This window comes from Apium graveolens, chromosome 11, assembly GCF_009905375.1.
Source record: "Apium graveolens cultivar Ventura chromosome 11, ASM990537v1, whole genome shotgun sequence".
In the NCBI taxonomy this organism is placed as follows: Eukaryota; Viridiplantae; Streptophyta; class Magnoliopsida; order Apiales; family Apiaceae; genus Apium; species Apium graveolens.
The window spans coordinates 109,969,914-109,984,564 of record NC_133657.1 but is presented as its reverse complement, the minus strand read 5'-3'; the positions used below and the strand labels follow the sequence as shown (position 1 = coordinate 109,984,564).

The window sequence follows — 14,651 nt, the reverse complement described above, 5'->3', positions numbered from 1 at the left end:
TGCTGGTGTATATATATGAAGTGTCTTTACTTGTATCAAAACAAGCATCGCAATCAAACAAGGCTTCATGATGAAGCACTCTCTCCTCAGAAACACAATTTACACACACTCCAAATACACATTGCTCACACACATAAGCGATTCTCATATCACAAGAACAAAGATTACACAGAGAATCAAGGATTGAAAGGAGAGCAAGAGGGTGTTGGTTATGGCTACTGTAATTAATTTGTTTTGGTAATTTAGCACAATTAACGCACAAAGCAAAATTATAAAAATTACTTAAATAGGCAAACTTTATCTCATGGGAACACACATCACAAGTGTAAGTACTAGGTCTTTGTTGGAGAAGCAGCACATAACTACTACAATATCATCACTACTACAAGTGTACGTAGGAGAGCCAATGACTGTTTTGTCACAGACAGAGCATTTAGCATCCACTTCAAAAACATCATTCTCTTTGAGTATTAGTGGATGCTGGGAATGGCTAAAGTGCTGCAGTGTTGAACTCATTATTTCAGGGGGATGAAGTAATGAACTTGTAATGTGATTTGTGTAAATTTTAAAGAAATTCAGTTATGGAAAGTGGATAGCAGTATGAGACTTGTTCGAAATTAGATAGTGTCTCTCTTTATAATGGCTTGAAATTTTAATGTCATCTTGTTTTTCTATTGATGTTTATGTTCAACTTATTAGCTTTATTCCATTGTGTTACTCTCTTTATTTACTTTAATAGCTTTAATTAAACTACCCATAATGCTTTATTTCAATGTTTGTGAAATAAACTACTCAGCTTTAAATCAAATTAGTGTTCTTTGTTCAATTACTTTTGTTCTGTTAAAGATACCTGAGTAGAATGATAAATAATTTCAGAAGCATTGGTGGACAAGGTATCCATTGCTGAACAATAGAGGGGTTTTATCCCTTATAAGTTTTTTCTTGTAGGGTTAAAAAGCAAACATCATTTAAAAGAATTACTTAAATGAACAAGGGGTTAAATATCAAATAGGTCACTTACTGCGTCCAAATGTATCAAGTGAGTCACTGATTACAAAACTGACTCAAATGACCCACTCATTTAAAAATTTGTATAAAAAATATCACTATATCGTTAGTCGTGGTCGTGGCATGAATTATGGGTTTTGAATTATTGTTGTTATGTGATTATGTGTACCGTACGAATCGAATAAGAATAAGAATAAGAATATATGTATCGAAAGTGTTTGTTTTGTATATCGTATCGTATAGATTATCGTATTTTGTTATATGTGTTACTTGGCCTGCTAGTTGGATCAATTGTTTTCTTGCTGGGCTGTATAGCTCATTACTTAAAATTTTAGGTTTCGCCAAAGATTCAAGTTGAATAGCATTGGAATTCAAGAACATTAGTATCGGAGTGGATTGACTTTTGGACCGCTTCCGCTTTTAACTGCGCGTTTGTAATAGTCAAATTTGTAATAGACATTTTGATTAATAAGTTGGATTTTGTACTAGTTTCGATTTAGATTTAATAGTCCGGAAGTGCGGGCTGTTATGGTTTTATCCCTTATAAGTTTTTTCTTGTTGGGTGGCTTCCTTAATACATCTTGAAAAGTTGAAAAGCAAACATCATTGAGAAGAATTACTTAAATGAACAGGTATGTTTTGGCATAATAATTTGATTTGCATCTGTTGTATTCACTATTCAGACTAGAAAAAGTTAATATTATGAGGAAAAATTGCTAGCTTGGTGGTGCAACAATTATCACCCTGTATTAAGTTCGTCCTCTGCTACTAAACCAGAAGTCACAGCAACCACTTTGGGATTTCTTTAGCTAGTCGTTGAACCTGTGTTCCAGTCAAGTTCTGTGTCGTGTTGGCAATGGCCTAATACAGTAACTAAATTTACTGGTTCACAGGAAACCCAGCACCGAACTTATGCTTAATACAGATATAGAGAGAGATTATTTACAAAAGCAAACTTAATTAACAAACCACTCCCAAATTACCATAATAAATTTCTTTTCTAATCCTAATCTGTTTAAACATGTAATGATGTAACAATAGTTTCAGGAACCATTTTGAATAATATTTCCGTGCTGTTACATTTGAACATAAAATGTGTATCAGATTCCTGAATCTAGGAAATCCCAACATGTGGGTACAAAGACAAGCATACAACAAATTATGTTGCAGCTGCTGAAACTTGGTAAATGACAAACTCATCACATGTGAACTCATTTAGCTGCTTGGCCTTTCAAATTCTATTTAAATATCAAACCAAACAAACGGGCCGGGGAAACCACAACAGCATTTTCAAATACTTAATCAACAATGTCTGAATCAGCCCCATTCTAACGGGCACGCTGTTAGAGCAAAACTTGCCAAGAAACTAGCTAAAGAAGTTTTTATGTTTGCCTATATATTGCAAGAGTCCCGTGCTAGAACACATAAGCTCACAACACCTCTTAAACAATTATCTTTACGACTATTGAGCAAACATGGCTTTAACCATCAAGCACCAGTGCCTAGTAATGGCTCTGCTCTTCACCTTTGGAGCCTTGGCATCTCTCGCTGCAGCTCGTTCTTTGAACGACGCATCAATGACTGAGACGCATGACCAATGGATGACACGTTATGGACGTGTGTACAAAAACGCTGACGAGAAACATAGGCGTTCTACCATCTTTGAAGAGAACCTCAAATATATCCAGACATTTAATAAAGCAAATAACAAGGCCTACAAACTAGGGGTCAATGAATTTGCAGATCTGACAAATGAGGAGTTTACAACGTCAAGAAACAGATTCAAGAGCCATGTTTGCGCGACATCTACAACTGTATTCCGATATGAAAATGTTACTGCAGTACCGTCTACCATGGACTGGAGAAAGAAAGGTGCAGTTACCCCTATCAAGGACCAGGGCCAGTGTGGTAAGTCTTGAGTTCATATGTCATGATATTTATCTAATATATATTTTTTGAGTATCTTTAAACTCTTTTTTTCTATAATACATAGGGTGCTGCTGGGCGTTTTCGGCTGTGGCAGCTATGGAAGGAATTACTCAGCTTAAAACTGGCAAATTAATCTCACTATCCGAGCAAGAATTAGTTGACTGTGATACTAGCGGTGAAGATCAAGGCTGTGAGGGTGGTCTTATGGACAATGCATTTGATTTCATCCAAGAAAACCACGGCCTCTCAACTGAAGCAAACTACCCTTACAGTGGAACGGATGGAACTTGCAATGCCAACAAAGAAGCAAATCATGCAGCCACGATAACGGGGCACGAGGATGTGCCTGCAAATAGTGAGAGTGCGCTGCTGAAAGCTGTTTCCAATCAACCAATATCGGTTGCCATTGATGCTAGTGGATCAGACTTCCAGTTCTACTCGAGTGGTGTGTTTACGGGACAATGTGGCACTGACTTAGACCATGGAGTGACTGCTGTAGGCTATGGCACTGCTTCTGATGGAACAAAGTACTGGCTAGTAAAGAATTCATGGGGCACAAGTTGGGGCGAAGAAGGTTACATTAAAATGCAAAGAGGCATAGCTGCGGTCGAAGGTCTCTGTGGCATTGCAATGCAGGCTTCATATCCCACTGCTTAAAAATGGGAGATAAATGGTGAATATGACTAATTGTATAAATTGTATGTGTGCACTGATACTATTATGTTCCTGTAGTCCAACTTATGCTTGTCTATGCTTCAACTAAGAAGGTGTACATTTAAAATACTTGGATATTGTATATACGTGAAATCATTCTGTTAAGAAATGATAGCAACCTCAGAATCTTCTATTTCATGGCATTTACAATTCTAAAGAGTCAACGCTAACCTGTTATGCGCAATCCACTAACATGCCCATTCACAAACAACATAAATATGTCCACTCCCAACACTTGATCCATCAACAAATCAACCAAAAAATAAACCCTACTTACAAGTTACATATGGCACCACCCCTTTCATTACCTCTGCTCCTCACAATAATATTATTTTCCTCAAGTGCATTATTCCCTCTATCAGAAGCTAGACATAGCAAACATATATCATCTCTCATTAGCCAAAATCTTTACAACTCAATCTTTCTACATAAAGATGACACTGCATGTCCTGCTAAAAACTTTTACCCTTACTCTGCTTTCATCAAAGCAACCAAAAGGTTTCCAAGTTTTGGTAGTTGTGGAAGCCCTGCTACTCGAAAGCGCGAAATAGCAGCGTTTCTTGCTCAAATCTCTCATGAGACTACCGGAGGATGGGCGACTGCTCCGGACGGACCTTACTCTTGGGGGCTGTGCTACAAGGAAGAGATTAGCCCTGGGAGTAATTACTGTGATTCCACTGATCTGCAATGGCCTTGTTATCCTAACAAAACTTACTCTTGGGGTCTGCGCAGAGCTGGAGGGATAACAGCAGCTTTTGGTTTGGTATACTTGTTACTTTGACAAGATTTTTGAAGCCTCGTCCCCGTGCTACCAGTACTCTCTTTTATTTCATTTTCGACCCCCACACCACTTTCATCCTTCAACCCAACTCAATCCTCGACATTTACCTTACAGTCATTTCCCTCAACCCCAACAATTGCCTCCCCATTTCGACCCCCACACCACTCTCATCATCCTTCTCGCAAACTTGATCCTCAACCTTAGCCTCACAACCATTCTTCCTCCCAACCCCACCAACCACTTCCTCATTTTCGACCGTAGCATCCTTCAATCCAACTTGGTCTTCGACCACACCAACACTTCCACTCTCAACCAAGAATTCACCATGCAAGGCCCCACCTTTACCCGTCTCCGCCAACAACCCACCATCATTCCCCCCAATGCCAACAACCACTCCCCCAATCTCCACGCCCACATCACCAATAGGATCACAAACACTGACCCCACCAACAAAAACATCATGACACACATTGTCATTCTCCTTCATGGTCCCACCAATGACTTGCTGATGGAGATCCTGGTTTGAACTCAATCCAGCATCACCCTCTAAGCCCTTAAAACCCCCCATGTCATCTCCAGTACCAGCCATTGTATAACGATCACACAATTCTCCAAGAAAACAAACTCATAAAAAAGTTCCATCAGTAAACTTAAAAAAACCCATCACATAACTACACAACCAAAATACATGCATTGTATCTTAAAAAAAGCATATTACTCCATACACAACATCAAAAAAACACTCACACACACATTATAAAGATTGTAACTTTATGAACATACCTGACTTTATGATCAAGAACAAGCGAGAATTTTTTACTGCTTGTGTTCGTGTAAGTGGGCTTGTGTGAAGATGGTATATACAGGCATGTTGCAGATGTAAATTTAATCTCCCACTAATTTTTTAAACAATCTTTCTTACTACCTTAGCATTTACTACACAATCCTCTTCTATCTCTAAATCTTACGGATTTTGAGAGTGTGCCCATTCTTTTTTCTTTTGCCACCCCCGATTGAGCAACTTACAATAATCATACGGATATTGTATAATGTTTTCACAAAATGGAGTATAATTTAAGAAAATTGGTATGGTGTTATTAAGGTTCGGAGATGTAATGTATTTTTTGACAATAAATATCGATCTAAGTAATTAAATTTACGAACTTGATAAAAATATTAAAGAGGATGAAATGATTTAGCATCGAAAACAGATCGTGATATGATTGTAATTTTTGATCAAGATTGGCTTTATGGAATGAAATTTATGTATCGGGTTAAATTAAATTGATATCGAAGACGACGAGATAATTTCATATATGAGACGACGAGATGATTTGGTAGAGGAGGCAATGAAAAAAATAATAAATACATACAAACCTGTTACTGAAGTTGTCGGAAGTACAATAATATTGATCGTCATCTGAATATATGAAGTAGTACGACCGTCGTCCCAAGAACGATATTGTATGTTGACCATCATGTTGTGGTATTGTTGGAAATTGATCGGCTCAATCGAAAATTTTAACTGTATATCTGTTATCGAGCATTGATTTTGAATACGAAAGAATAGTGTATGAAGAGTAATTGAGAAAATTGTCCTGACATTCTCGAAAATCGATCGACTCGATCCAAAATATAATTATATAACTGTTAGTGAGCATTTTTCTGAATGCAAAAAGATTGAACGAGAAAAGTAATAACATCGATATGGAGTTATGGCCTCACGAGGACATCAGGAGTTTATGTGCGAAAGTTTTTAACACCCCAATCTGACATCAATAAGATTTGGGAATTCTGTTCAGTTTCTAAGGCAAAATAATAGTAGTATGTGCACCAACAAATCATAATCATTTGGGGCCTGTGGTGGGCTTGTTGTTTACCCAAGATGGTTGTATGTAGTCCAGTGGGCTTCGATTCAATTTCAGACTCATAATCGGGGCTTGAACTGATTTTCGAAAAAGTCTCGGGATTTGACCCGGGTTGTCAAATAAAAACTCCAATCCAAGCCATTTTATCTATATCAATTATTTTAGAATATTATTTTTTTATGCCGAAAAAATATGATAGTGGAGCACCCTCCCTCTATCTATAAAACCTAACTCTTAACTCATTTTTTTCAAAACCTATAATGAATTTTTTGTCTTATATTAATAATGTTGGATATTTTAGTGTAATTGATTGACTAGTTGATCAATATAATCATAATATTAAATTGAACAAGTCGGGAGAGTGCGGAGTGCACGCTTTATTCGAGTTTATTGTGATTTTGGTATTATTGTTTATGAGACATGTCCATTGGGAGCAGCCACACCTGTTGAAATAAGATGTGTCTATTAATTTTAGCCATGATTGTTAGACTGAGATGTGTCTATTGGCAAAAGACTGAGATGTGTCTGTTGGAAAAAGACACATATGCTGACATCTATATATAGGTGTTGCATTGATAAATTTTAGGGGTTTGTTCATTTTCTTAAAATTCACTACAAAAACACATTCTCTCTTCTTGCAGAATTTATGACTTTATCCGATTGATTTATTTGGGTGAACCACAAATAACTTCAATCTAAAAGTGTTCACACGACTTCAGAAAAATCCAAGTTACTAGCATTTTTTCCCAACATAGATTGAAGTTAATTTTTTTTCTGAAGATGACGAACGGAGAATCTGCAAAAGATATGACAAACAAGTTTGTAAAACTGGACAAGTTTGAGGGTCAGGATTTTAGAAGATGGCCGAAGAAGATGCATTTTCTGTTGACCACGCTGAAGGTTGTGTATGTTATGAGTACCCCCATGCCAGAAGTGATTGAGAATGAGATTATTGAACAAACAAGGAAGCACTGTAAATGGGAAAACGATGATTATATCTGTCGCGGTCACATCTTGAAAGGTATGTCGGATTCCCTTTTCGATGTATACCAAAATGTTGATTCAGCGAAAGAATTGCGGGATTCTCTTGAATCCAAGTACATGGAAGAAGATGCTTCTAGTAAGAAGTTTCTGGTCAGTAATTTTATGAACTATAAAATGGTCGATTCTAGACCGGTGATGGAACAATACAATAAATTGTTAAAGATTCTGGGATAGTTTATTCAACACAATTTGAAGATGGATGAATCTATCTATATTTATGGTGTTATAGACAAACTGCCGCCATCGTGGAAGGATTTTAAACACACCTTGAAATATAATAAAGATGATATGACACTGGTTGAACTTGGAAGTCACTTCAGAATTGAAGAGGCTTTGAGAACTCAAGAAGTTGAGAATAATCCTAAGGGCAAGAAATAAGTCGGTGATTCTTCTATAAATATGGTTGAAGATGGTGGACCTTCTAAGAATTCTAAGGATGGTAAGGGTAATAAACGGAAGTTTAAAGGAAACTACAACTCTTCCAACAAAAAGCCTAAGATGGCATATTGGAAGTGTAGTAAACCTGGATATTTCAAGAAGGATTATCGGGTTGGTAAAGGCAAGCAGGAAAAGCAAAATTCTGGTCCAAGTGGATCCAAGGATCCAAAAAAGCAACAAGGTCAGATTTTAATACAAAATTATAATTCTTGTCAGAATTATGTATCACTAATATCTGAGGCATTTTATGTGCAAGATGATAATGTTGCTTGGTGGATTGATTCAGGAGCAACGAGTCATGTATGTAAAGATCTTCGTTGGTTCATAAACTTTCAACTAATCGAAGATGGATCTGTCTTAAAGATGGGAAATGTTACAACTGAACCGATCAAAGGACTAGGAAATGTCAAGCTAGTTTTTACTTCTGAAAAATGTATATTATTAAATAATGTGTTGTATGTTCAGGGGATTCGAAAGAATCTCTTATCTGGTGTTGTATTAAATAATCATGGATATAAACAAGTTTATGAAAATGACAAGTATATCTTGTCAAAATATGGTAATTTTGTTGGCTTTGGCTATTTATGTAATGGTATGTTTATGTAGAATGTAAATACTCCATTTAATAAAGAATCTGCTTGTATGGCTTCTACTAGTACTAGCAATAGTTTGAATAAATTAGAATTATGGCATGCTAGACTAGGACATGTACATTATAAAAGAATAAAGGATTTGTCTAAAATGATTCTCATACCTGCTATTGATTTAAACAATAAAAAATGTAAAACATGCATGTTGACAAAGATAATTAGAATGCCCTTTAAAGATGCTAATAGGGTGTCTAATGTATTAGAACTAATACATAGTGATTTATGTGATTTTCATTCTACACCATCATTAGGAAATAAAAAGTATGTAGTTACTTTTATTGATGATGCTTCTAGATATTGTTATATATATTTGTTGCATGCAAAGGATGAAGCTGTTGACCTCTTTAAAATATATAAAGAAGAAGTAGAGCTACATCAGAGTATCATGATTAAAAAGCTACGTACTGATAGAGGAGGAGAGTATTATGATCCGGTATATTTTCGATCTACTGGTATAATACATCAAACCACGGCTCCTTATACACCACAACAAAATGGTGTGGAAGAAAGAAAGAATAGGACTTTGAAAGAAATGGTGAATTCCTTGTTATCCTACTCAGGTTTGGGTGAGGGTTTTTGGGGTGAGGCTATATTAACAGCCTGTTACTTATTGAATCGAATTCTTAGTAAGAGAAATAAGATTACCCCTTATGAACTTTGGTACAAAGAGTCACCAAAATTGAGTTTTCTGAGAGTTTGGGGATGTAGAGCAGTTATAAGACTCACTGAACAAAAAAGAAGAAACTTGGGTAAACGAGGTATAGATTGTATTTTTGTTGGTTATGCTGAGCATTCTATCGTATATAGATTTTATGTGTTAGAATCAAATGACTATATGTCTGTGAACTCGATTATTGAGTCAAGAGATGATATCTTTGATGAAAACAGATTTACATCTATGTCTAGGCCAAGGAACATCCTTCAGAATTCTTATAGTAGGAACTTAGTTTCTACTGAAGATGTTTATGGACCGTCTGAACCAAGGAGAAGCACTAGAGCTAGAAAAGTGAAGTCTTTTGGAGATGATTTTCATTTTTATCTAGTTGAAGGTTCTAGAGATGAAATTGAATATCAATACCAATATTGTTTTATTATTGAGGATGATCCAAAAACTTTTAGTGAAGCTATGACATCAAGGGATGTTGCATTCTGGAAAGAAGCTATCCAGGATGAGATGGATTCTATCATGAATAATAATACATGGGAATTGAGTGAGCTGCCCCCTGGCTGTAAAGCATTGGGAAACAGATGGATCTTCAAAAGGAAAATGAAGGTGGACGGTACAATAGATAAGTTTAAAGCTAGATTGGTTATCCAAGGCTTTAGACAAAAAGAAGGGATTGATTATTTTGATACTTATGCTCCTGTTGCTAGGACTTCCACTATTAGGTTATTAATAGCACTTGCTGCTATACACAATCTTGTCATTCATCAAATGGATGTGAAAACTGCATTCTTGAATGGTGAGTTAGATGAAGAGATTTATATGAAACAACCTGAAGGGTTTGTTATGCCTGGTTATGAGAACAAGGTGTGTAAGTTGAAGAAATCACTTTATGGTCTTAAACAAGCACCGAAGGATTGACATGATAAATTTGATAATGTGGTCTTGTCTAATGGTTATTTTCTTAACCAAGCAGACAAGTGTGTATATAGCAAATTTGATGCTTCTGGTAAAGGATTTATAATTTGTTTATATGCGGATGACAGGTTGATTTTTCGTACTAACCAAAATCAAGTGAATAAAACAAAAGGGTTCTTGTCATCTAATTTTGATATGAAAGACATGGGGGAGGCTGAGGTTATTCTTGGTATAAAGATCAAGCGTGAGAACAATGGTATTTCAATTTCTCAATCTCACTATATTGAGAAGATTTTAAAAAGATTTAACTTTAAGGATTGTTCTCCTGTTAGCACTCCTCTTGATCCTAGTATTAAACTCCTACCTAATAAGGGTGTGGCAGTATCTCAACTTGAATACTCAAGGGTTATTGGTAGTCTTATGTATGCCATGATAAGCACTAGGCCGAATATTGCCTATGTTGTTAGAAAGCTTAGTAGGTATACAAGCAAACCATGTTCACATCATTGGCAATCCTTAAGTCGAGTGTTCAAGTACTTGAAAGGAACCATGGATTATGGTTTGATATATACTGGATTTCCTTCGGTTATTGAAGGTCATTCAGATGCAAGTTGGATTTCCAATAAGGAAGATCATTCTTCCACAAGTAGCTGGGTATTCCTTCTTGGAGGAGGTGCTATCTCTTGGACATCAAAGAAACAGAGTTGCATTACTGATTCAACGATGGAGTCTGAATTTGTGGCATTATCAACGGCTAATAAAGAAGCTGAATGGCTAAGAAATCTGATTTATGAGATTCCATTGTGGCCTAAACCGATATCACCCATATCTATCAGATGTGATAGTGAGTCTGCTGATAAGTGGATTTTATATCCACTTGGAACGCTTTATTACAAGCTTAAATTGGTGTTTTGAACTTAAGTTGTTGGTATTTTGATGTGTTTTTGTGTTATTATATTTCAGGTATCAGTTAAATGAAGAAAGGAGCTTTTAGAGGAAATATGATGAAAATTGATCAGATTTGGAAGCCAAGGCCATTGTCAAGTTGTAGAGAATCTCGTTAGCTTCGCGTGGACAGTTGAATCGCCTAATTCTGTCGAGTAGAACTCAAGTTATGGGCAAAATAAGATTCATCAGAATTTTCCAGAAAGGCTGCAGGCGCCCGCCTGCTGATGCTAGGCGGCCGCGTGCTGATGCGCGGCTGACTTCGCTGATTTTGCTGAAAAGACCTTTTTTGAGTGGAATTTGATGATTTTAAGAGTCCAGGTTCAATATGGGCTTATATATACTTTAAAAAAAAGGTTTTCGTCATCCGGGAAGATTGGGATACCAAGGAGAAGACCTAGAAGCACAAAACAACTCCGAAAAAGAAGATCTTATTTTCAACTTGTGATTCTTTGAATTAGTTGTAACTTTGGATGCTCATTCGTACTTATTCGGTGATTCGTACTTTAATTAGTATTCAGTTTATTAAGACCTTGTTTATACGGTGCTTTCATTGGAACCCATGGTGACGATGGGTTCAATTATGGGCTAATCGTTGTCATGGGATTCTAGCGGATTTACTTATGGATTTCAATAATTAATTTGTTTCGATATCTTGGTGTGTGGTGATTGATTGATATCCTAGTATTGGTTGTGCTTATTCATCTTATGTGCGTAGCTAACATATAAGATAACGTGTTAATCTCTATTGAAGCAACAGTGAATGTAGAGGTTTAGAACTTGCCATGCTAGCATAGGTTCATGTATTTGTTATGCATAATTCGTAGGTAATTTTAACCATCTTACTTGCCCTATGTAATCACGATAGATAACTTGCATATTAAACCGTTATGTTTTCAATTCTTATAGACATATAAGGACTAATCATGATTGGTGTCTATTCAACTTCTATCTCTTTTGTGGATGCTTGGTAGTAGGGTATTCGTACAACGAAAGTTGGCATTTACTAGTTTCGTGTTATCTGATTAGTGTCATCACCATTACATTCTAAGGTTAAGAACAATAAGACTATTGAATGAAGTATTTAATGAAGTTAGAATCCCATGTTTGCCATATATATTAATTAAACCATTCTTGTTCTCTTAGTTATAATTGTTAGTTTAATCAAAACCCAATTTGTTATTTATCTTAGCATTGAGCGATAACCATACATTGTTGCATAGGTGCATAAATTGAACTTAACCTAAACCAGTCTCCGTGGGAACGAATCTGATTTATATCTTATACTACTTGCGAACGCGTATACTTGCATGAATTTTAGCGCGTGTTTGCGCCCTAACAAGTTTTTGGCGCCGCTGCCGGGGACTCGGTGTTAATTTTTAGTTTATGTGCTTGTCATTAGTGGTCGTTAAAGTTAATTGACTCGAACTCTTTTACTCTCACGGTTTATTTATTTGTGTTTCAGGTACTCATTACAATGGGAGATCCAGCAGCACGAACGAAAGCCTTGATGGATTTTTCTGAACCCAAGATCAATGACATTTAATCTAGCATTGTCAGGCCAGCTATCACAGCTAATACCTTTGAGATCAAGCCTGGCATAATTCAATGGGTGCAACATTCAATCTAGTTTGGGGGTTCTTCAACAGAAGATCCCAATATGCATATTAGGGATTTCATTGAGATCTGCGACACCTTCAAGTTCAACGGTGTTTCTGAAGATGCTGTGAAGCTGAGACTGTTCCCATTCTCTCTGAGGGACATGGCTAAGAGCTGGTTACACTCTCTACCAGCTGGTTCGATTACTACTTGGGAAGATCTTGCTCAAAATTTTCTTACTAAATTCTTCCCTATGGCGAAGACAGCTGCACTCAGGAATGCTATTACTCAATTTGCGCAGCAAACGGGAGAATCAGTATGTGAAGCTTGGCAGCGCTACAAGGAGATGCTTAGGAAGTGTCCTCATCATGAAATACCTGATTGGATGATCATCAATTTTTTTACAATGGATTGGGAGCACAGTCCAGACCCATACTCGATGCAGCATCAGGCGGAGCATTTTGGGCAAAGAGCTATGAGGAAGCTTATGATCTAATTGAACTGATGGCTGCTAATGAATATCAGTATCCAACACAGAGATGTCCACAGGGCAAGGTAGCAGGAGTTCTTGAAGTGGATATAGCTACGGCTATCACTGCTCAACTAAAGGCGTTGTCTATGAAGATCGATTATCTGGCTAACTATGGTGTTAAGCAGATAACCAGCGTTTATGAGCTATGTGCAAGTTCGCATGTGACGGAGCAATGCGCTATATCTAGTGACTCGGCTCAGTTTGTGAGCAACTTTCAGAGATCGCAGCAACCAGTTCCAGACACTTATCATCCTGACAACTGGAATCATCCTAACTTCAGCTGGAGCAACAATCAGAATGCGATGCAATAGCCGTTCTAGCAGTTTGGAAATAAGCTATTCAACCCTCCTGGTTTCCAGCAACAAATTACACCAATACAACAAACTCATGGTGCATGTCTATCTTCGAATTAAAAATCTGAATTAGAGGAGTTGCGGCTTATGTGCAAAAACCAGGCTCTTATATGCCAAAGCCAGGCTGTTTCTATCAAGACTCTGGAGAACCAAATAGGGCAAATTGCTAATGCCTTATTGAATCGACCACCAGGAACGCTTCCTAGTGATACAGAAACAAATCCAGGAAAGAGGGAATTTGAAGAACAGGTGAACGCCATCACCTTAAGGTCTGGAAAGGTCACAAGCCCCCAAATTCAGCAAGACGAAGAGCCTGAAAAATCTCAAGTTTCAGAAAATGCAGTTGTGGCTGAAGAAGAAATGCAAAAGGAAGCAGAGGTGGAATCAAGGAAGACTACTGTGGAACACACTCCTCCTGAGGGTAATACAGGGGAGAAACAGATCTATCCTCCACCTCCTTTTCCTAAGAGGCTGCAGAAGAAAAAGCTGGATAAGCAGTTTGAGAAGTTTTTGGAGGTGTTCAAGAAACTTCATATCAACATACCTTTCGCTGAAACTCTTGAACAGATGCCTAGCTATGCGAGGTTTATGAAAGGTATTCTCTCTTAAAAAGTGAAGCTCGATGACTTAGAGACCGTTGCTCTAACGGAGGAATGCAGTGCTGTGCTGCAACAGAAGTTGTCTCCGAAGCTTAAAGATCCTGGAAGCTTCACTATTCCTTGCACCATAAGAAACTTGTCGTTCGACAAGTGTTTATGTGATTTAGGAGCTAGCATCAATCTGATGCCCTTATCTATCTTCAAGAAGCTTGGTCTGCCTGATCCGAAACCAACATACATGTCATTGCAACTAGCTGACCGTTCCATCGCTTATCCACGGGGTATAGTGAGGATGTTTTGGTCAAGGTGGATAAACTCATCTTCCCTGCTGACTTTGTAATTCTTGATTTCGAGGAAGATAAGAAGATTCCCATCATCTTTGGAAGACCATTCTTAGCTACTAGCTGAACTATGATTGATGTACAAAAAGGAGAGCTTTCGATGAAGGTTTACCATCAAAAGGTCACTTTTAATGTGTTCAAGGAAATAAAGTTACCCACAACTAAAAGGGAGTGCTTTAAAGTAGAGTGTGTCAACTCTGTAGTAAATTCAGAGCCTGAGCAATTTCTAAAGTCAGATACCTTAAAGAGATCCTTAATAGGGGAATCA

At 37.2% G+C, this 14,651-nt stretch overlaps 1 protein-coding gene and 1 non-coding gene across 2 annotated transcripts; one reads left to right on the top strand and one right to left on the bottom strand.

Moving 5' to 3' along the window:
* Positions 1-2,187: 2,187 nt before the first annotated feature.
* On the top strand, positions 2,188-3,658 carry LOC141695229 (senescence-specific cysteine protease SAG39-like). Its single transcript, XM_074499487.1, has 2 exons — positions 2,188-2,916; positions 3,002-3,658. The coding sequence occupies exons 1-2, from the start codon at positions 2,484-2,486 to the stop codon at positions 3,592-3,594; spliced, it is 1,026 nt and encodes a 341-aa protein (XP_074355588.1). The 5' UTR covers positions 2,188-2,483; the 3' UTR covers positions 3,595-3,658.
* A 9,168-nt stretch (positions 3,659-12,826) lies between these two features.
* On the bottom strand, positions 12,827-12,933 carry LOC141699258 (small nucleolar RNA R71). Its single transcript, XR_012565733.1, has one exon. It is a non-coding gene; the product is annotated as a small nucleolar RNA R71 (small nucleolar RNA).
* Positions 12,934-14,651: the final 1,718 nt, after the last annotated feature.

Excerpts from the sequence above, each read along its gene's own strand:
- LOC141695229 (XM_074499487.1), top strand. The coding sequence starts at position 2,484 with ATGGCTTTAACCATCAAGCACCAGTGCCTAGTAATGGCTCTGCTCTTC. Across the intron at positions 2,917-3,001 it reads CAAGGACCAGGGCCAGTGTG|GGTGCTGCTGGGCGTTTTCG; the intron begins GTAAGTCTTGAG and ends TATAATACATAG.